The sequence below is a fragment of the Mobula hypostoma genome, chromosome 3, assembly GCF_963921235.1.
Source record: "Mobula hypostoma chromosome 3, sMobHyp1.1, whole genome shotgun sequence".
Taxonomy (NCBI): Eukaryota; Metazoa; Chordata; class Chondrichthyes; order Myliobatiformes; family Myliobatidae; genus Mobula; species Mobula hypostoma.
Window position 1 is genome coordinate 28757397 of NC_086099.1, and position 21887 is coordinate 28779283.

Genomic DNA, 21887 nt, shown 5'->3' on the forward strand with positions numbered 1-21887 from the left:
CTGTTTTCTTCCTCCTCCTTTTCTAGTTCTGATGAAGGATCTTGGCTCAAAATGCCAATGTTTATTTCCCTCTATAGATGTTGCCAAAGTTCAAAGCTCAGAGTAAATTTATTATCAAAGTATATATATGCTACCATATATAACTCTGAGATTAGTTTTTTTGTGGGTATACTCAATAAAATCCATAATAGAATCAATGAGAGACCGCACCAACCAGGGTGTTCAAACAGAGTGCAAAAAACGTCAAACTGTGGAAATGCAAAAATAATAATAATAATAATAAATATCAAGAACATGAGATGAAGAGTCCTTGAAAGTGAGTCCATAGGTTGTGGGAACATTTCAGTGATGGGGCGAGTGAAGTTATCCCCTTTAGTTCAAGAGCCTGATGGTTGAGAGGTAATAACTGTTCCTGAACCTGGTGGTGTGAGTCCTGATGCTTCTTTACCTTCTTCCTGATGGTAGCAGTGAGGGGAGAGCATGACCTGGGTGGTGGGGGTCCCTGATGGTGGATATTGCTTTTCTGCAACAACGTTCCATATGGATGTGCTCAGTGGTGTGGAGGGTTTTACCCCTGAGGGAATGGGCCGTATCCACTACTTTTTGTGGGATTTTCCATTCAAGGGCATTGTTGTTTCCCTACCTCCACCACACATCCTTAGAAGTTTGTCAAAGTTTCAGATGTCATGCTGAATCTTCGCAAACTTCTAAGGAAGTGGAGGTGTTGCTGTGCTTTCTTCATAATTGCACGTATATGCTGGGTCTCTGAAATTAAAACATTGAGGAATTTAAAGTTGCTGACCCTCTCTAGCTTTGATCCCCTGATGAGGACTGGCTCATGGACCTCTGGTTTCGTCCTCTTGAAGTCAATGATCAACTCCCTGGTCTTGCTGACATTTAGTGAGAGGTTGTTGTTGTGGCATCATCAGCCAGATTTTCATGCTCCCTCCTGTATGCTGATTCGGCCAACGACAGTGCTGTCATCAGAAAACTTTAATATGGCATCAGAGCTATGCTTAGCCACACAGTCAAAAGTGTAAAGTGAGACAAACAGAGGGCTAAGCATCCAACCTTGTGGTGCACCTCTACTGATGGAGATGCTGGTGCCAATCTGAACTGGGGAGGAAATCGAAAATCTAATTGCGCAAGGAGGTATTCATGCCAAGGTCTTGAAGCTTTTTGATTTGTTTTGAGGGGATAATAGTATTGAAAGCCAAGCTGTGGTCGAAAAGAGCATCCCGATGTATGTATCTGCTGTCCAGATATTCCAGGGTTGAGTGAAAAAACAATGAAATCTGCTGTGGAACCGTTGTGGTGGTAGGCAAATAGGAGCAGATCCATGTCGCTTCTCAGGGAAGAGTTGATATGTTTCACCATCAACCTCTCAAAACATTTCATCACTTGCTGAGTTCCTCCAGCATTTTGTGCGTATTGCTGATTTACATTCTGGGTGTCTGCTAGTTGTGAAGGTGTTGCAAGAATGAAAACCACCAAGTGTTTGCACATTAATTGGGAAGAACAACTTGTAATCATATTGAGGCAGCAAAGGCACAAGACAGAGCAGATGCTGTTCTGCTATAAGAACTCAGGGGTCCAGCAGCATCTGTAGAGGGAAATAGACAGTGTCATCTCAGGGGCAGACTTTTCACCCAGACCAGTAGAAGAGTAAAGGCTGATTTGTGCGTACGGGCTACACCATTGTGAGCATTTATACTTGTGCGTTGGTGTGTCTGCGTCGCTCTGCAATTCACCGCCAAACTGCTAGCTGGTGGTGGGGTTCTATGCCACTGTGTTGAGATTCTTCCTGCACTTCAAACAATGGCGATTGAGACTGAGCACATCATGTTGGAGTTGGAGCTAATAAATGTTGAACAAGTTTCTTTTATTTAAATTACTGCAATGCAGAAAAGAGAGGAGACGTCGGAGGAGATGGCGAGTACAACCATTCAACGGATTGAGGAAATGCAATGCTATCAAGCGGACCAAACACAGTTGTTGCGGTCTGCGTTGTTGCGATGCGTAGTTACATTTTAGGAGAGGTGTGCGTTAGGCTACAGCGTAGGGTTCGGCATAGGATACGCGGCTATGCCGTACATTTGACGCAGAAGTATAAATTGGGCTTTAGGTCACCATGTCTGCATTCTGGAGGATGCCATTGTTTGGTTTACTGATTTTCTACCTAGAATTTGACCTTAAGCTAGAGATGTGCCCAAAAGCAGTCCTGATGCAGGGTCTTGACCCAAAACGTCGATATTTCCCCCATTCAAAGACTGCTGGACAGGGCGAGTTCCTCCAGCAAAGTATACAGATTCCAGCACCTCAAGTCTCTTGTGTCTCCAGGTCCCCGAGAGAAGCTGGAACTCCCTTACAGAAGTACAGGTGACCCCTCAGTAACCTGAGGCGATCTCTCCACTCCTTTCACCCTCCCTCACATTCTCACACCAGCTGCGCTCCCTCACCTCTGAACCACCACGTGATGCATCAGGCGGGGTGACGGTGGCCGCGCCGCCCGTCTCCGTGTACTGGTTCGCGTTTCGGATTCTTCCTGGGGACCGACATCGTTTCGATCGGAAGGGTCAGCGGCCGAAATTCATTTCTCCCGCCACCGGAGGGGCGAGGGGAAATCGAGAACCCCTCAGCGGGCGGTACGGCGCCGGTTGTGCGCTGTCGGAGCAGTCGGGTGTGGTGAAGTCATGTTCCGGGTGGCCTGGGGAGTCGGACGGATCTGCGCTGGGACTCGCTGCTGACGAGATGACCGTGGCCGTCTTCTTCGGCTGCACTTTCGTTGCCTTCGGTCCCGCTTTGGCCCTGTTCGTCTTCACCATCGCCAAAGACCCGCTGCGAGTGATTGTCCTGATCGCGGGGTAAGCCGGCTCCCGGCCGCACGCCGGCGCAGCGAGCTCTTTGTTTGTGCCTGCCAACCCCCGTGTTGGTGAAAGGGGGACAAAACGCGCTGACACCGAGCATTTAACAACCTTTGCTGGGGTGTGGAGTTACTTTGTCCGCACCACTGTCAGTGTTCGCCGTTGTGTGCCTTAAGATAAAGGAAAACTGAATGTTTGAACGCAAACGTTCACGTCTTCCTTCATTTCCCCAATAGTTTGTGTGTATGTGTTTCCTGCTTCATAACTCGGTCCCACCCGCCTCTTCCCACACTCTGGTCTTTGGAATTTCATAGAGCCATAGTTTACGAGCGTGAAGGAGGCTGTTCTGCCCATCGCATTCTTACTGATATACGCAACCCATTCGCACTTTCACAATCCGAAAAATTGAAACTCATTGCTAATATGAGAAGTGGTGATGCTGTCACCAAAATCGGACAATACGCGAAAGTACCAAGAAAGCTGGAACCCTAAAAATAGAAAAGAAAACGCAGCATTCCGAACGATCACATGCTCTTTTTCTCCATTGTTCATTGAAAGCAGTTACTTTTTTTTGGCAAGGAAACTTATTGCTTTCTGGTCGTATACCATTTCTATTCCAGTCAGCCTCTCACTGCCCTGTTTTTATACTTGTTTTATCTTAATCAAGTTTGATTATTTGGATTGTTCGGATTCATGACATACCTTTTCTATGATGGGAAAGAATTCTGAAATTCAGCCACAGGCAGTTGTGGGGGCCACACCTTCTATGTATATTTAAGGCAGAGGTTGATAGATTGTTGATTGGTCTGGGCATGAAGGGATTTGGGAAGAAGGTAGGAGATTGGGGCTGAGAGGAAAATTGGATCAGACATGATGAAATGATGGAGCAGGCTCGATGGGCCAAATGGTCTAATTCTGCCCCTATGTCTTATGGTCTTATAGTCTTAAAATTTAAAAAGGAGTTGAACATGTCTAGTACATGATGTTGCTGGATCAAGTGCTGGTGTGTGAGGAAACCTGAGAGATTCAGGTGTCAGTGGAAGAACGCTTGGACCCGGTTGGGGGGGGGGCGGTCACAAAGTTTAGAATATTTTTGCTGAAGGGTAATGAATAATTTAAAATAGTATTTCAAAATTGGTAAATTTAGTGGGATAATTGGAGATTTAGCTGAGTGAAATGAGAACACACTGGAAAAATTTGACAGTGGAACACATTTTTTAAGGAGCTGGCTGTTGATTTAGGTGCAGGTTGTGTACATTTTTACAGGATGGAAGGATATCAGAAACAAAAGTAGGACTCATTAGGTAACAAAGAAGATCAGAATCAGCTTTAATATCACTGGCATGTGTCTTGAAATTTGTTTTATGGTAGCAGTATAGTACAATACATAATCAAAAACTACAAATTACAGCAAATAAATAAATCATTAAGTTAGTAAGTAGTGCAAAAAGAGAGCAAAACAAGAATGAGGCAAAGAATGATGCAGATCAGGTGAAGTCTTCCAGTGCAAATTGGGGTAAATACAATAAATTGAGGGAGAAAATAAAAGAGAAAATCAAAGAAAATAGAGATGGTAAAAAGAGACTATGGGAATAAAATGACAGTTCATGTCAAGGAACCCTAAGCTACTTTACTAGCATTTGAACAGTAAGTGTGCAGGAATATATGGGACAATACATAAGAACATAAGAAATAGGAGCAGGAGTAGGCCATCTGGCCCATCGAGCCTGCTCCGCCATTCAATAAGATCATGGCTGATCTGGCCATGGACTCGTCTCTACCCACATACATCAAAGTTGCTGGTGAACGCAGCAGGCCAGGCAGCATCTATAGGAAGAGGCGCAGACGACGTTTCAGGCCAAGACCCTTCGTCAGGACTAGGTTAGGACTCTACCCACCTGCCTTTTCCCCATAGCCCTTAATTCCCATACTATGCAAAAATCTATCCAACCTTGTCTTAAGTATATTTACTGAGGTAGCCTCCACTGCTTCACTGGGCAGAGAATTCCACAGATTCACCACTCTGTGTGAAAAGAAATTCCTCCTCATCTCTGTCCTAAATCTACTCCTCTGAATTTTGAGGCTATGTCCCCTAGTTCTAGTCTCACCTACCAGTGGAAATAACTTTCCTGCCTGTATCTTATCCATCCCTTTCATAATTTTGTAATTTCATACCTACTGAGAATAAAGAATTTGATGTATTTGTGGAAGATAGGGTAAGCACTTATTGAGCACTTTGCATCTTTTATTAACAGTGAAGAAAATACTGACAAGGGGATTTAAAGTGCTAACATGTGGAACTGAATCCTGCTTAACCTTCAACCTAATTTACTTGGTTTACAAAAAAACCACAACTGTCATGCGGTGTTACAGTCATGATAGAATATTCTCAACCATGTATCATAGCTACCATAAGTCGTTAAAAAGTCATTGATCTGAACAGTCAACTTTACGCAATTATCATTCATTTTGATCAGCTTTTACAGGTTTTTAAACTTTTGTCAAACTGTCCTTCTTGAGTGTTATGTGTGTTGTTTTCTGATATGTGTGATGTTTATGATGCTCTGTGTTATTGATTTATAGAAATGAATATTATCTGATAGAAACATAGGATAGAAAACCTACAACAAAACACAGGCCCTTCAGCCCACAATGCTATGCTGAACATGTACTTACTTTAGAAATTACCTAGGGTTACCCATTGCCCTCTATATTTTTAAGCTCCATGTACCTGTCCCAGAGTCTCTTAAGAGACCCTATCGTATCCACCTCCATCACCGTCGCCGGCAGCTCATTCGACGCACTCACCGCTCTGCATAAAAAACTTAACCCTGACATCTCCTCTATACCTCCTTCCAAGCACCTTAAAACTGTGCCCTCTCGTGTTAGCCATTTCAGCCCTGGGAAAAAGCCTCTGACTATCCACACGATCAATGCCTTTCATCATCTTATACACCTTGTTCAGGTCACCTCTCATCCTCCGCTGCTCCAAGGAGAAAAGACCGAGTTCAATCAACCTGTGCTCATAAGGAACACTCCCCAATCCAGACAATATCCTTGTAAATCTCCTCTGCATCCTTTCTATGGTTTCCACATCCTTCCTGTAGTGAAGTGACCATATCTGATCTAATCTTAGAGGAAAATATTTGTATTCTTTGGCTGATGGTCAGGTGGAAAAACCAGACTGTGAGTATTAACTAGTCCTTATTTTAGAATCAGAATCGGATTTACTATCACTGACATATGATGTGAAATGTGTTGTTTTGTAGCAATAGCACAATGTAAAGCCTTAAAAAATGACTATAAATGATAAAAATAGAATTGTATAGTGCAGAAAGAAAGGTAGTGTTCATGGACTGTTCAGAAATCTAATCATGGCAGAGGGGAAACATTGGGTGGGTTTTCAGACACCTGTCCCTCCTCCCTGATGGTAGTAATGAGAAGAGGACATGTAATGGATGGCACGGGTCCTTAATGATGGGTTCTGCCTTCATAAGCGCTACCACTTGAAGATGCCTTCGGTGGGGAGGGTTGTGCCCAGGGAGCTGGCTAGCCATAGCCTTCTGCAGCCTCTTGCGATCCTGTGCATTGGAGCCAATAGGCTATGATGCAGCCAGTCAGAATGTTCTCCACTGTACATATATAGAAATTTGTAAGTCTTTGATGACACATGAAATCTCCTCAAAGTCTTAACAAAGTAGCACAAACGAGAGAAGGTGCAGATGCTGGAAATCCAAAGCAACACACACAAAATGCTGGAGGAATTCAACAGGCCAGGCAGCAAGAACGGAAAAGAGTAAACAGTGGATGTTTCAGGCTGAATGAAGTAGAGCCTTCTTTGTGATTACATCAATGTGTTGGGCCCAGGACAGATCCTCTGAGATGTTGACACCCAGGAACTTGAAACTGCACTCCCTTTCCACTGCTGACCCCTCAATGAGGACTGGTGTGTGTGCTCTCTCCTAACTTCCCCTCCCTGCAGTCTACAATCAGTTCCTTGGTCTTACTAGTATTATGTGCAAGTTGTTGTATCACCACTCAACCAGCTGACCTACCTTGCTCCTGTGTCTTCTCATCATCATCTGAGATTTTACCAGCAACACTGATGTCATCTGTGCATTTATAGATAGTGATTGAGCTGTGCTTAGCCACACAGTAACGAGTATAAGCAGTGGACCAAGCACATACCTGTGAGGTGCTCCTTTATTGATAGTGAGGGGGGGATGCTTTTGCTGTTCCACACTGACTGTGGCCCCCAATAACAAATTCGAGGACCTAGTATAGAAGCCCAGGATTTGAAGCTTGGATAGTAATACTGAGGGTTTGATGGTGATGAACACTGAGCTGTTATCAATAAACAGCAGCTTGATGTATGTCCTTCAGTTATCTATGTAGTTACTATAGCGTAGGTAGAATTGTAACTGCTTTCTTTTACTAACATAAAGGGGAGGCTACAACTGAATTTGGATGGAGAACTCTTGGAGAAAAAAAAATTCTTTTTGTCTCTGTAGTTTTAATAATTTTCAAACATCATGTTGTCGTCTCTTTGGACAGTCTTTTACCCTTTCATGTGACTTCCACATGTGATTCTACACACTCACTTTGTGTGTTTGTAGTCAGCAGTAAAAAGTTAGTAATTGAGTAGTCAGGTTACAAAAATACACAAAGAAATAAAATGTCAACTGTAATTTTGATCTATTATAGTTCTCACAGTGAAGAATAGATATATATTTGCATTTGGTTTTAAAAAAATTTCACTGTTTAATTATATAGAAGAAAGATAACTAATATTGAATTTTAACAAATAGAAGCATAAGCAATCATTGAAGAATTAAAAACTGATAATTTCATTTCTTTGCTCGAGGAAAAATTGCATTTACATTTCTGATTTGACATTTCCGTGAATGAATTAGGAAATGATCATTAAAAGGTGAATGAGATCACCGAGGGTTAAAAGATCTGCTATCCATTGGTGTAGTTTATATTAATCAAGGTGATGCCAGTTTAATGGATGCATAGTTGAGAGTGGACCTAATTCAAACGAAGTGAGGAGGATAATAATCGGAAGTTTCAATATGGTGAAATGGGTAGTTTAGTGCAGTCAGCTGTGAAGTAATGGACTTGAAAAGTCTATTACAAAAAGTTTGTTACAGACATTAAGTATAGAGATTACTTAGGGTAATAAAAAAGATATTGAATATAGAAACATTGAGATTAGTCCGACCCTTCTAAATTATTGATTAAGCTCCAGTGCTCACTGTTGTGAATAATCCTGTGTTATATGTCAGGAAGAATTTGAAGGACAGGAGATGTATCAAGTACACTATGGGTTAAGAAACCAAATATATTAGACAATGGAAAAGAGAAGACTAAGGTGTGTATAAGATGATTAGAAAATTACAGTTTGTAGTTAAAGGAAAATTATTCACCCAGGAAGTATTGATACTGAGGATCTCATAACCACAGAATATGAGAATATGAATGCTGGAAGTACGTTCATACTGAAGAATTTCAACTCTTGGGAGGCAAGGGATTGTCCTCTTTTATGGGTGGGGATTGTTCTCCATTGTGGGAATCCCTTTTGATATTCAGGCCCTTCCTTGCCTTGGAGAGGTCAGCAGACTCTTGTGAATTCTATTCTCGCGTGCATTAATTGATTCTTGTAAGTGCAGTTGTGGAATACACCTTCTGGTGCTACTTGGACATGTCTTCAGTGATGAACCCGGGGTCATAGGATGTTTTGGGTCTTTAATTATCAGACACCCTTGCCCGGTCGACCCAGCTGGGGGTGATCAGCCCCCGACTTGTGTCCAAGTGGCTCACTAATCCAAGGATCCCCCCTCCGGATCCACAGCCACCGCGAGGCCTTTTCAGCAGCCTTCAGAATATTCTTGGTGGCTGTTCTGCACTGCAGTCCTCTAACCCATAGAACATAGAATAGTACAGCACAGTACAGGCCCTTCAGCCCACAATGTTGTACCGACCCTCAAACCCTGCCTCTCATATAAGCCCCCACCTTAAATTCCTCCATATACCTGTCTAGTAGTCTCTTAAACTTCACTAGTGTATCTGCCTCCACCACTGACTCAGGCAGTGCATTCCACGCACCAACCACTCTCTGAGTAAAAATCTTCCTCTAATATCCCCCTTGAACTTCCCACCCTTTACCTTAAAGCCATGTCCTCTTGTATTGAGCAGTGGTGCCCTGGGGAAGAGGCACTGGCTACCCACTCTATCTAATCCTCTTAATACCTTGTACATCTCTATCATGTCTCCTCTCATCCTCCTTCTCTCCAAAGAGTAAAGCCCTAGCTCCCTTAATCTCTGATCATAATCCATACTCTCTAAACCAGGCAGCATCCTGGTAAATCTCCTCTGTACCCTTTGCAATGCTTCCACATCCTTCCTATAGTGAGGCGACCAGAACTGGACACAATACTCCAAGTGTGGCCTAACCAGAGTTTTATAGAGCTGCATCATTACATCGCGACACTTAAACTCTATCCCTCGACTTATGAAAGCTCACACCCCATAAGCTTTCTTAACTACCCTATCCACCTGTGAGGCAACTTTCAGGGATCTGTGGACATGTACCCCCAGATCCCTCTGCTCCTCCACACTACCAAGTATCCTGCTATTTACTTTGTACTCTGCCTTGGAGTTTGTCCTTCCAAAGTGTACCACCTCACACTTCTCCGGGTCGAACTCCATCTGCCACTTCTCAGCCCACTTCTGCATCCTATCAATGTCTCTCTGCAATCTTTGACAATCCTCTACACTATCTACAACGCCACCAACCTTTGTGTCGTCTGCAAACTTGCCAACCCACCGTTCTACCCCCACATCCAGGTCGTTAATAAAAATCACGAAAAGTAGAGGTCCCAGAACAGATCCTTGTGGGACACCACTAGTCACAATCCTCCAATCTGAATGTACTCCCTCCACCACAACCCTCTGCCTTCTGCAGGCAAGCCAATTCTAAACCCTTGGAACTAATCAGGTGCCAATCAATATTAGGGAAGTTAAAGTCACCCATGATAACAACCCTGTTATTTTTGTACCTTTCCAAAATCTGCCTCCCAATCAGCTCCTCGGTATCTCTGCTGCTACCAGGGGGCCTATAGAATACCCCCAATAGAGTAACTGCTCCCTTCCTGTTCCGGACTTCCACCCATACTGACCCAAAAGAGGATCCTACTACATTACCCACCCTTTCTGTAGCTGTAATATTATCCCTGACCAGTAATGCCACCCCCCTCCCCTTTTTCCGCCCTCTCTATCCCTTTTAAAGCACTGAAATCCAGGAATATTGAGAATCCATTCCTGCCCTGGTGTCAGCCAAGTCTCTGTAATGACCACTACATCATAATTCCGTGTATGTAGCCAAGCTGTCAGTCCATCACCTTTGTTCTTGAACTCCAAGGAGTTTTAGAGTCCGTTGTAATGAATGGCCAGCAAAACCCTGGCACCCAACTTCGACTGGCTCACAGCGAGCTCTCTGGCCATTGCTCCAACATTCTGCAACAAGATCTGTGTATTTAGCCCTCTTGTACTTGTTGGCCTCTATACTCCGGTCTTCCCAGGGGACAGTAAGTTCCAGCAGGACCACTTGCTTTGTAGACTCCGATATTAACACCATGTCCGGGCGGATCGGAGTGGCTGCGATGTTCTCTGGGAACTTGAGCTGCCCCCTAGGTCGACTTGGAGCTGCCAGTCTCGTGCAGTGGCAAGAAGCCCTCCTGTGGTGCTAGGCCGATGTTGAGTCTTCTCCCCCGCTCTTATAAAGGTGATGGACTGTTTGGGAGTATGCTGATTTTTGCTGTCGTGAATTGCTGTGCTGATTGCGTCCGCCATAGGCCTTAGGACTTGGTTGTGGTGCCAGCGGTATCGCCCTTCCCCAAAGTTTTATTTTCCTAAAGCTGCCATTGTGGGAGCAGGTATTGGCATTGCACAGCTGGTGCTAATGGGACTTGGCAACTTCTCTGCTATTGCTCTGCTGCTGCGATCCTGCTTCAGGTCAGAGTGGCTGCTGTGGATACAATGCCATCAGCCAGTTTCGTTGCTTTTAGCTGTTGATCAGGGTCTGTGTTGCTCACACTGTCGTTAGCACAGCTGAGACCTTGTGAGGTAATCTGATCAAAGACTAACGTGATTGTGTGTAACAGCAGCAATTTGTATGTTTCACTGCTTGTGCATACAGATGCAAATATTCCAAACCTTGAGGATAGTTGGTGTGGTTATTTGCCTAACCAGGCTTCAACACTGAACTCTCACTTGTGAAGGAGGATGAAGTTGTGGCAGTTTCTTACTACTAATATCTGGCAGGAAGTACAGAAGCCTTAGGTCCCACACCACCAGGTTCAGGAACAATTATTACCCTACAACCATCAGGCGCCTGAACCAGTGTGGATTACTTCAATCAGCACTACTCTGAACTGATTCTGCCACTTACAGACTCACTTTCAAAGACTCTTTGCAACTCATTTTCTCAGTTTTTTTAATTTGCAGTTTGTCTTTTGCTTGTGCGAAGGGAAGGGCGAGGAAGTCATTGGGGATCTGATGTTTCTATCATTCATTCTATATGGCTCCTTGTTTCATGGATGTCTGTATACACCATATATTCTCTAATATTAAATGAACCTTTGACCTTTTGCACATTGGTTGTTTGTCAGTCTTGGTTTATGTGTAGGTTATCATAAAATTCTATTGTATTTCTTTTTCCTGGAATTGCCTTCAAGAAAGTGAATCCTGCAGGTAGTATATGATATCTCAAAGTTCAGCACTTATATGTTAAGTATTGCTCCATCCTTTCCCTCGCACACCAGCATTTTATACTGGCCATCTCCCGGCTTTCTTTCCAATCCTCCGGAAGGGTTTTGACCTGAAATGTTGACATTCCACTTCCCTCCACAGCTGCAGCCTGACCTGCTGTGCTCCGCCACCACCTTTGTATGTCGTTGGATAAGTCTGAGTTAGATTTTCAGAATGTTTGTATCTAAGCATTTAAACATTTTGTTTAGTTTTAAAGCATTGAACAGTATTTGAATGTTTCCAAAAGTCATAACGGCTTATGTAGCTATCAGAACTTTTCTCAGCAAGTATAGAGTTTTCCTTGTTCCCACATTGCAATGTGCTTTGCTGAAGATTCTACTAACTCATAGAGCCTGCAACAAAACAGCCCATGCAACTTTGCTCAGAGTTGAATGCTGGTTATGGAGGAGGAGCATTGAAGGGGGACTCTTACGCTGCCGAACTGGACAATATTTTGTCTTCACAATCATCACTTCCTTCTCTGCCACTATTACTTAACTGTGGAGTGACCAGCTCTTGAAGTATTCTATCTACATAACTCTCAGCCTTACAGATGCAATCGTGATGCCAGCATAAAGCATCAAGCTTGAACTCATCCAGCCAAAGGGACCTTTTGCAAATATGGTTGTCATGGATACTATCCAACTTCTGAAACAGGTTGTGTGTATGATGTGCCCTTCCATAACTTATCAATTTAGTAGAGCTTTGTCTTCACGTGATTTTTTTTTTGTTTTTATTCTTTAGTAGAGTCATTAATTAGTTTCTGTATCACTTGTAATAACCTTTATTAGCTTTTTAAAAACACTAAAACAGCATTTTAAAACCTACTTAAAATGACTCAAATCTACTTCCCAGTCTGTATTAATTCTTATGCAATCCAAATGACCACATAAACTCTCTTTTTAGTTTGCATTACATTCAAGTTTTTTGCATGCAACATTTTCTTTTGAAAAATCACAGAAAAAATGTACTGAAACAATGTTAGCCATCGTTGGGGGCTGGTGCTTGCATCACACAAAGAAGTGACACCAGCCCTGTCCTTGACATCAACATTGACAGACAGAGCAGACTTTATTTTTCACTGGGGTAAAATATTGACTCTGTTGATCTTTGGCTTTTAGAAATGATGAACGTTTTCTTTGGAACAAGTGTGTTTGCTATTGAATAAATTAAGTATAGATTTGCTTCCATGGAAACTGCCATGGAGTTCGGGTGATTACATTCGGTAGTCATAGGAATTGCATATGGCATTCTTTGAAATGTTTCTGTACGCTGGTTCAATTAGCTTCTGAGTCTATTAACTTTCTAAAGTTCCTCTATAGTAACCAAAAATTTAAAGCTGACTGTGAAACCTGCCAGTATTGTAGTCAGGTGAAAGAATGAAATAAGCTTAACAAGGCTCATTGAGAAAAAATGTGGCATAGCCAGCTGTTTAATGCTTTACAAGGGAGATTATGGTTTTGAATTTTTCATTGTGATCCTCATCTGTTTGAGGAATAATTAATTAATCACCAAATAGCCAACTGGTTGTGTTAATCCTGAACTAGATTAAGAACTGGACCTGGGTTGGCATGATTGCTTCCATAAGACATAGGAGTAGACTTAGGTCATTTGGCCCGTCGAGTCTGCTCCACTGTTCAGTCATGGCTAATCCTTTTCTCCCCTCCTCAGCCCCACTCCCCAGCCTTCTTCCTGTAACCTTTGATGCCGTGTCCAATCAAGAACCTATCAAACTCTGTCTTAAATACACCCAACAACCTGGCCTCCACAGCTGCCTGTGGTAATAAATTCGACAAATTCACCACCCTCTGGCTAAAGAAATTTCTCCGCATCTCTGTTTTAAATGGACGGCCCTTTATCCTGAGTCTGTTCCCTCTTGTCCTAGACTTCCCCAGCATGGGAAACATCCTTTCTACTTCCACTGTGTTTAGGTCTTTCAAAATTGTAAGGTTTCAATGAGATCCCCCCCCCCACCTTCTAAATTCCAGTGAGTCCAGACCCAGAGCTATCATACATTCCTCATATGATAACCCTTTCATTCCCAGAATCATCCTTGAGAATCTCCTATGAACCCTCTCCAATGCCAGCACATCTTTTCATAGATGAGGGCCCCAAAACTGTTCACAGTACTCCAGCTGAGGCCTCACCAGTGCCTTATAAAGCCTCAGCATCACTTTTTGGCTTTTGTATTCTAGACCTCTTGAAATGAATGCTAACTTTGCATTTGCCTTCGTCACCACTGACTCTACCTGCAAGTTAACCTTTAAGTTGTTCTGCACAAGGACTCCCAAGTCCCTTTGCATCTCAGATTTTTGGATTTTCTCCCTGTTTAGAAAATAGTCTGCACATTCGTTTCTGCTACCAAATTGCATGACCATACAGTTTCCAACATTGTATTTCATTTGCCACTTTCTTGCCCATTCTCCTAATCTGATCAAATTCTTCTGCAGCTTACCAGTTTCCTTGACACTACCTGCCCCTGCACCAATCTTCGTATCATCTACAAACTTGGCAAAGAAGCCATCTATTCCATCATCTAAATCATTGATATACAGCATAAAAAGAAGTGGTCCCACCACAGGCCCCTGCAGAACACCACTACTCATTGGCAGGCAACTAGAAAAGAATCCTTTTATTCCCACTCGCTGCCTCCTACCGATCAGCCAATGCTCTAACCATGCTAGGAACTTTCCTGTAGTAAAACTGGTAAAACTGACGCTTTATCAGAAAGTGCACCTTCAACCCAACCCAAACTTGACTCAGTTAGGCAGGTAGTTTCCCTTCTATAACATTTCTGTCAGCATTGTTCGTGTATGTAATTGGCTGGAATTTCATTATTATACATAAAAAAAAGTTTTGGGTAAGGATTGCAAACTAATAGAGCAGAGAGGAGTCTGATTACTTGGTTTTGGTTCATAAAACACAGTTCCTATGTCTGCTTTTAGCTTCCTAAATTTAGAGCAAACCATTGATTTTAAAATGATGCAGACCTTGAAGGATTGTTCTAATTAGTGATCTTGTAGAATATTTAATGATGTAAAATAAATGATCAAAGACTACGGTTGTGCAGTGCAATGCTACGTTTGCAGTAAAGCCATCAACTTCTTGGTGAAATTTGCTTAGGGAATATTACACAATTACTTTTTCCTGATTCAGAGGCATGTGATAAATATACTGCTTGAACTATTCTAATGATTGCCAATGGGAAGGAAATGTTAGCAGTAAGATGGGTTTGTTCCTCTCATGTAATCAGGAGCATATCTTTATTTAATGTATTTAAATATCCAGAGATTTTAACTAATGTTTTTAAGTCAGATTAAATTATGCTTTTGCTGACATCATGGGTAACTATTAACAAGCCCATTCCTTTATCATCCATTTCTGCTATTTGATGATAAACATTCAATTAACAGAAGGAAAAACTGCAATTATCTTAACTTTATTTCAGTACAATGACAACATGCATTTATACAGTGACTTTAATATAACATGCCTGTTGTTTTGGGCCTTCATCAGATCAGAATTGATCCTGAAACACAAAGAAGTATTTGGGCAAGTGATCAAACTTAGGTGCTAACTGATGTTTTTTTAATGTGGAGTACTTTGATAATAAATTTTAATTTTACATATGCGTTGCTATATACTACCTTGAGATTTTTTTTTGTGGGTATTTACAGGAAAATAAAGAAATACAATAGAATTTACGAACAAAATTGATACATGAACAAAGACTGACAAACAACCAATAAACAAAAGAAGACAAACTGAGCAAATATTTAAAAAAAGACTGAAACAAGAAGATGTAAGGAGAGAAGTCCAGATTTTAGTGACCAGCTAACAGTGGAGAGATTAATTTGGATAACCAAAAGACCAAATTTAGAGGCGTTTTAGCATGGTTATTAGAAAAATAAGGAAGTGTGACCATGGGTGAATTTGAAAATAAAGAAGAATTTCTTGGGTTAATTGACCTACAGTGGTTAATTGGGAACCACTGTAGGTCAACACCATGAGTGATTTCAGTAGAATTAAGAGTAGCAAAGATAATGTGTGCAAAAAGAAATAAATATGTTGCTCCCTTTTGGAGCCAAGATTGTTAAAGTAATTAAATTTTTGGCTGAAGGCTTTACTGTCATTGAAATGAAAACATCTTTCAATTAGATTTATCTTTGAAGTCCTGTATTAAATTATATTTCTGCCTTTCACATCATTTAAAAAACATTAATTTTTATGTCAGAAGAAATGTTGTACAAAGTCTCATCCCTGAAGAAGATGGCAGAGATTGTCATCGAAACATCGGTTATAATCAATACCTGTATCCAGCTGGAAGCCCGAGAAGAGTTTATTCGTGATATATGCTGGGAAAACACGATCCTTTTGCTCATGTGAAGAGTTTTGCATATGCAGCTGACCTCATGGGATGGGGAATAGAGAGTCCCATAAACTGATTTCTTTATGCACTCAGTGTTCATGTTATTAGGTATCTTCTGTACCTAATAAAATGGCCACTGAGTGTATGTTCGTGGTCTTCTGCTGCTGTAGCCCATCCTCTTCAAGGTTCGACATGTGTATCCAGAGATACCTTTCAGCACACCACTGTTTTGTAACGCATGGTGGTTTGAGTTACTGTCACCTTTCTGTCAGTTTGAACCAGTCTGGCCGTTCTCCTCTGACCTCTCATTAACATTACATTCTAGATACAGAACTGCTCCTCACTGGTTGTATCTCTGGTTTTTTTTTTGCACCATTCTCTGTAAACTCCAGAGACTGTTGTGTGTTTCTGAGATTAGCAGTTTCTGAGATACCCGAGCTACCCCATTTGGCACCAACAATCATTCCATGGTCGAAGTCACTTAGTTCACATTTCTTCCCCATTCTGCTATTGGTCTGAGCAACAGCTGAACCTCATGACCATGTCTGCATGATTTTATGCATTTGAGTTGCTGCCTCTTGATTGGCTGATTAGATATTTGCATTGATAAACAGGTGTACCAGATAAAGTGGCCACTGAGTGTATCTTGACTTCTTTCTGGTATTGTTCTGCAACATCCTATGTACACAGTCAGCATTACTGATATCCTCTATCCACAGTTGGCCCCAGTTGTCTCCATTTTACCCACTGTGGCTTTGTGACTTTGAGGATTGAGGGCCTCATTGCAGTCAGCGATTGATCATTGAAGTTTGAAGGCTGGCATTTGAGTGTAGTGCTGATGGAATGCTATGTTGTTAAAACATCAATTTTTTCAAATGAAATTCTAAATGTTAAACCCAGGGTGCATCTGCTTCCTCTAATAAACAACACTTCAAAAAACTGGAGGAGCGGTGCAGTTATTTCTGGTGTTTATTTTTCAGTTAAGGGCTAAAAAGGGTCATCTCTCTATCTGTCCACCTCGCACAACAGACAACATGGAACTACAGGCCGGTAGACCTGACATCAGCAGTGGGGTAAATTACTGTAGGGAAATCCGAATGTCAGGATTTACCAGCATTTGAATAGATAACTGATGAGGGCCCATCAACACAGCTTTTTGCATGGGAGATTGTGCCTCAAAATCTTTGAAGTGCTAATCAAGAAGATTGATAAGGGCAGGGGAGTGAACATTGTATGGACCTCAGCATGGCCTTTGAGGTCCCGCATGGAAGACTAGTCTTTAAGTTTGTGGGATCCAGGGAGAGGTAACTAAGCACATACATGAGGAAATCTGCAGATAGCTTCTTGGTTAGGAGTTGAGGGTGTTGGACTGAAGGCTTGTGACTAGGGATGTGTCATGGGATCAGTGCTGGACCTATCATTGCTCATTTGTATAGACTAGATGAGAATGTTAAGGCATATGAATGGTAAAAGACATTAGTGTGAGGTATTGCATTTTGGGAAGTCAAACCAAGTTGGGGATTTCACAGTGAATGGCAGGGCCCTGGGGACTGTTGTGGACCTCAGGGTACAAGCACATTGTTGGCATTGGTGGAATTACACATAGACAGGAAGTTGAAGAAAGCGTTTGGCACTTTGACCTTTAGTTAGGGCATTGAGTATAGCAGTTAGCACATTAGGATGCAGTTACAAGAAACTGGTGAAGTGGTTCCTGGAGTTCCTGGAGTGTTGTGTACAGTTTTGGTTAACTTGTTATAGGAAAAAACATCATGAACCTGGAGATAACGACTATTTATTGTTACGTTGCCATTTACGGGAACCTGCTCTATTCAAATGGGAGTTGTATCTCCCATTTTATAATCATGACTACACTTCAGAAGAGTAAGTCCTTCTGACTATCATTGTCATCAGCGTTTGAAAAGGAAGACACTGGTTACAATCTGAAATTGACAGAAGTCAGCGTTCAACCTGAAATGTTGCAAATTGCCTACAACTTTACTCCGTTGTCTCTACTCCTCTAGTTTTTTTTAACCCATTCCCACTTTGATATCTTGATACTTTTGCTTATCACTGAAGTTCAGTGTAACCTCAGAGGAGAACTTCTGTGCTTGATTAAGCACGACATTACATTTTGGGCCCAACACCCAAGTTTATCAGTTTCAGAACTGAATTTTTTTTGTCAAACAGCTGGTGCTAATGATTGTGCTTTTCCCATTTCAAACTGCTCCAAACCCTTTCTGTTTCTTTACTTGTCCTTATTTCTATTCTCCTTTGTCTTGCATTGCAGCTTAATCTCACCTACCTTCTACGTTATCATAGGACCGGTTGGGCCAAATTGCCTGATTTCATTCCCTGTTACTGACTGACCTATTCTCTGAATTTGTGCACATGACCTGTTAATATTTCTAATTTTTTCCAAGTTTGATTAATTTGATCTGAGATGTTTCTCTTTCTGCAGAAATTACTCAAAACTACCTGATGCGATAGCATTTTTAGCATTTTCTATTTTTCAGATTCAAAGATTCAAAGTACATTATTATCCAAGTATGATACAGATTACAACTCAAAGGTTCATCCTCTTGCAGGCAGCCACAAAACAGAAACACCATGGAACCTGTTCAAGAAAACACCAAGCACCCAATGCGCGATAAAAACACCGGATTGCGCAAACAGCAAAAAGTGAGCGAGCAACACATAGAATATCAAACATCGAACCAGGAGTCCTGTAGTATTCAGTTTAGTAATTTTGATAATTTGCATTATTTTATCTTGAAGTGCATAGAACATGGAACTACAATGTCCATACAACTGTGATGACAGTCGAACAACTTTGCCGCACAAGATCCTTGTCTCACTCTTTCCTGCCTGTTTTGTGTGTGTCCAAATGCTTCTTAACCATTGCTATTTGTTCCATTTCCCATTGTTGTTTACACTTCTTTACGGAAGTTGCCTGTTGTGTTTCCAGCATTACAATTTGAAGTTGACTTTATTGTCATGTGCATAAGTACATGTATGCACAGGTCAGTGAAAACCTCACTTGCAGCAATTAAATCAGTGCTTCAAAGGGAACTTAATGGCTCTAAACAGTTTTGAATTATTCTGAGGTTGTGAAAGATGCAAATACAAATGATTTCAATAATTTAAAAGCCTACTTCAATAATCTAGATATTGTGAAGTGTTGCAATAGGGTACGGAAATGTTAATTTTCTTGTAGTTTCCCTTTCCTATGCTTGCTTCTATTTTTTATGTAGTCACCTACAGTATACTCATGTAATTGTTCAGTGAGTTTTCTAGCAACTACCGCACAGCTGCATCTATATTTTTCTAGAAGCTTCTTAGTAGCGGGTGCCAAACCACTTGAATCTGGCTATTTTATAGGTTAATGGCTATCTCTGGAATTTTAATTATCTATTCTGAGTATAAGACAACCACAAATGCTTTTTTCCTGTATTTCTTTGTTCTTATAACACTTAAGAAAAATGTCTGTTAGCAACAAGTTTAATGCCTCATTCTTGATTTCTGAAGAACCTTGGCATCACACAAGCTGTTCCACCATTTCCTTGTCACCAGAAATCCATTCAGAAAACCAGATTTTTTTAGAAAGTAAAGACACTACAGGTCAAGCAGTATCCATACATAATTGGAGTTTCCACTTCTGATTTTGACCTAATTGAATGATTTTTGTGTTCCAGGGCATTTTTCTGGTTGCTTTCCTTGCTGTTGTCTTCGTTAGTGTGGTTTATTGCTGTAAAAGCTAGCAATGAGAAGGATGCCGGACTACAGAAATCCCTCATCATCTTTGGTGTGATGTTCTCTGTAATTCTGCAGGAAGTCTTCCGGTTTGCTTACTACAAGCTCTTGAGGTATGTCCATTCTGAAAATTATTATGCCCATAATCCCACATGCTGAACTGATAGTTTCATACTATTGTGTAAATATTTTAAGGGTGTTAAGGTATAAGCTTGATTTCTAGAACTTTCCTTATATTCAGAATCTATTTGTACTCACTTTTGAGGTTTGAGTTACCAGGTAAATCCTTTTGGCAAATTATAGTACACATCGTGACAATATACCCTTAGGAATAATGAGTCCTCCTGACGAATTGTCCTAAGGATATCATGCAATGCTTGCAATAAATTTGAAGATCCTGGAAAAACAAAAAGAAATTGGTGCGATTTTGCTATCTGACACCATTTTGACAAAGGCTCTAATATAGCCCTCTCATAATTTGGGTCATTAATGGAATTGTGAACATGACGTTGTCAGGTATTTTTAGCTCTGCTATCTGTCAGCTAAATTTGAGCTCCTTGTTTATCCTTCTGTGATTATGAGAGTCTTAGACGTGTAATTAATCTCCACAGTCGTGTATTAATGAGCCGGACTATTTCGTAACAGCTCATTTCCAGTCCATGTCGCAGGTCTACTCTTCTGTATTGCATTATCTGATTGAGGATAAGAAAGCAGACTGTAGGACGTTAATCTGATGAGTGTGGTGTGGGTGACAACGGATTGAGTACTAACAAATTACAATAAAAATTTAAATTAAGTTATGCACTACTTTGATTAAAATTTTAGGAACAGCTTCTTCCCCTCTGCCATCAGATTTCTGAACAGACAGTGAACCAACGCATGAGCACTATTTCTGTCATCTCCAATGGGATCCCATCACCAAGCACATCTTCTCCCTCCCCTCCCCTCTTCTCTTTCTGCAGCGATCACTTTCCCTGTGACTTTCTTGTTTGGTTATCTTCACCATTCCCCTCCAGCCATTTATCCTTCCAACCACACTGAGTGCTACATCTCCTCCTTCATCTCCATTCAGGGCCCTAAACAGTCCTTCACGTGTGAATCCATCAGCATCATTTATTGCAAATATGAGAAAATCTGCAAATGCTGGAAATCCAAAGCAACACACACAAAATGCTTGAGAAAATCAGCAGATCAGGCAGCATCTATGGAAAAGAGTAAACAGTCTTCTGAAAAAGGTTCTCAGCCCAAAATGTCAACTGTTTACTCTTCTTCATTGATGCTGCCTGACCTGCTGAGTTCCTCCAGCGTTTTGTGTGTGTTGCAGTGTCATTTATTGCATGCAGTACTCCCGGTGCAGCCTCCTCTGCTTTGGTTTGACCCAACACAAGTTAGGGGTTCATTTCACTGAGCTCCTTTGCTCTGTCTGTGGTAACAGCCAGGATTTCCCGATGGCCTACCATTTTAATTCCCCCTTCCCATACTGACTGGAAGTCTGTAATGTGGTGTATGGCAGGGGCTAGCGCTGGAACCTTTGTTTCTCATATATATAAATGACTTGGATGAGAATGTAGTGGTATGATTAGTAAGCTTGCAGGTATCACAAAAATTGGTGCAGTTAGAGATAGTGAAGAACGTTGTCGAAAGATACCAGTGGGACATAGCAGTGCTGGAATGTTGGGTAGAGCAGTGGCAGATAGAACTTAGTCCAGACAGTTTTGAGGTTATGCACTTTGGAACATCAGATTCTGGTGTTAAGTGGCAGTGACCTCCAGTGCCTTGATGTGTAGAGGGACCTTGCAGTGCTAATCTAAGTCCTGAAAGTGGTGACATGTATGGTTTGTGTCAGGAAGAAGGCTTCTGCATAAGAACTATTATGGCAAGTTGCAGCTGTATAAAAATTAGTTTAGATTGCATTTGGTGTGTTGTGTACAGTTTTGGCGGAAGAAAGTGGAACCAATAGAGAGAGCATGGAAGAGATTCACCAGAATGGTGCCGTGAATGGAGCCTGTTGTTATAAGGAGACCATTGCAGAGACTGGCCTTATCATTAATGGAGATTAGAAAGCTGATGGGTTTATAAAATTATGGAGGTAT

General features: G+C 41.6%; 1 protein-coding gene across 1 annotated transcript in view; it reads left to right on the plus strand.

Moving 5' to 3' along the window:
- Positions 1-2479: 2479 nt before the first annotated feature.
- The window catches only part of LOC134343905 (gamma-secretase subunit Aph-1b-like), a 51927-nt gene continuing 32519 nt past the window's right edge, over positions 2480-21887 (plus strand). Inside the window, exons 1-2 of the mRNA XM_063042814.1 lie at positions 2480-2864; positions 19737-19907. Coding sequence (XP_062898884.1) covers positions 2752-2864; positions 19737-19907 — 284 coding nt within the window. The 5' untranslated portion in view covers positions 2480-2751. The remainder of the gene's footprint in view (positions 2865-19736; positions 19908-21887) is intronic.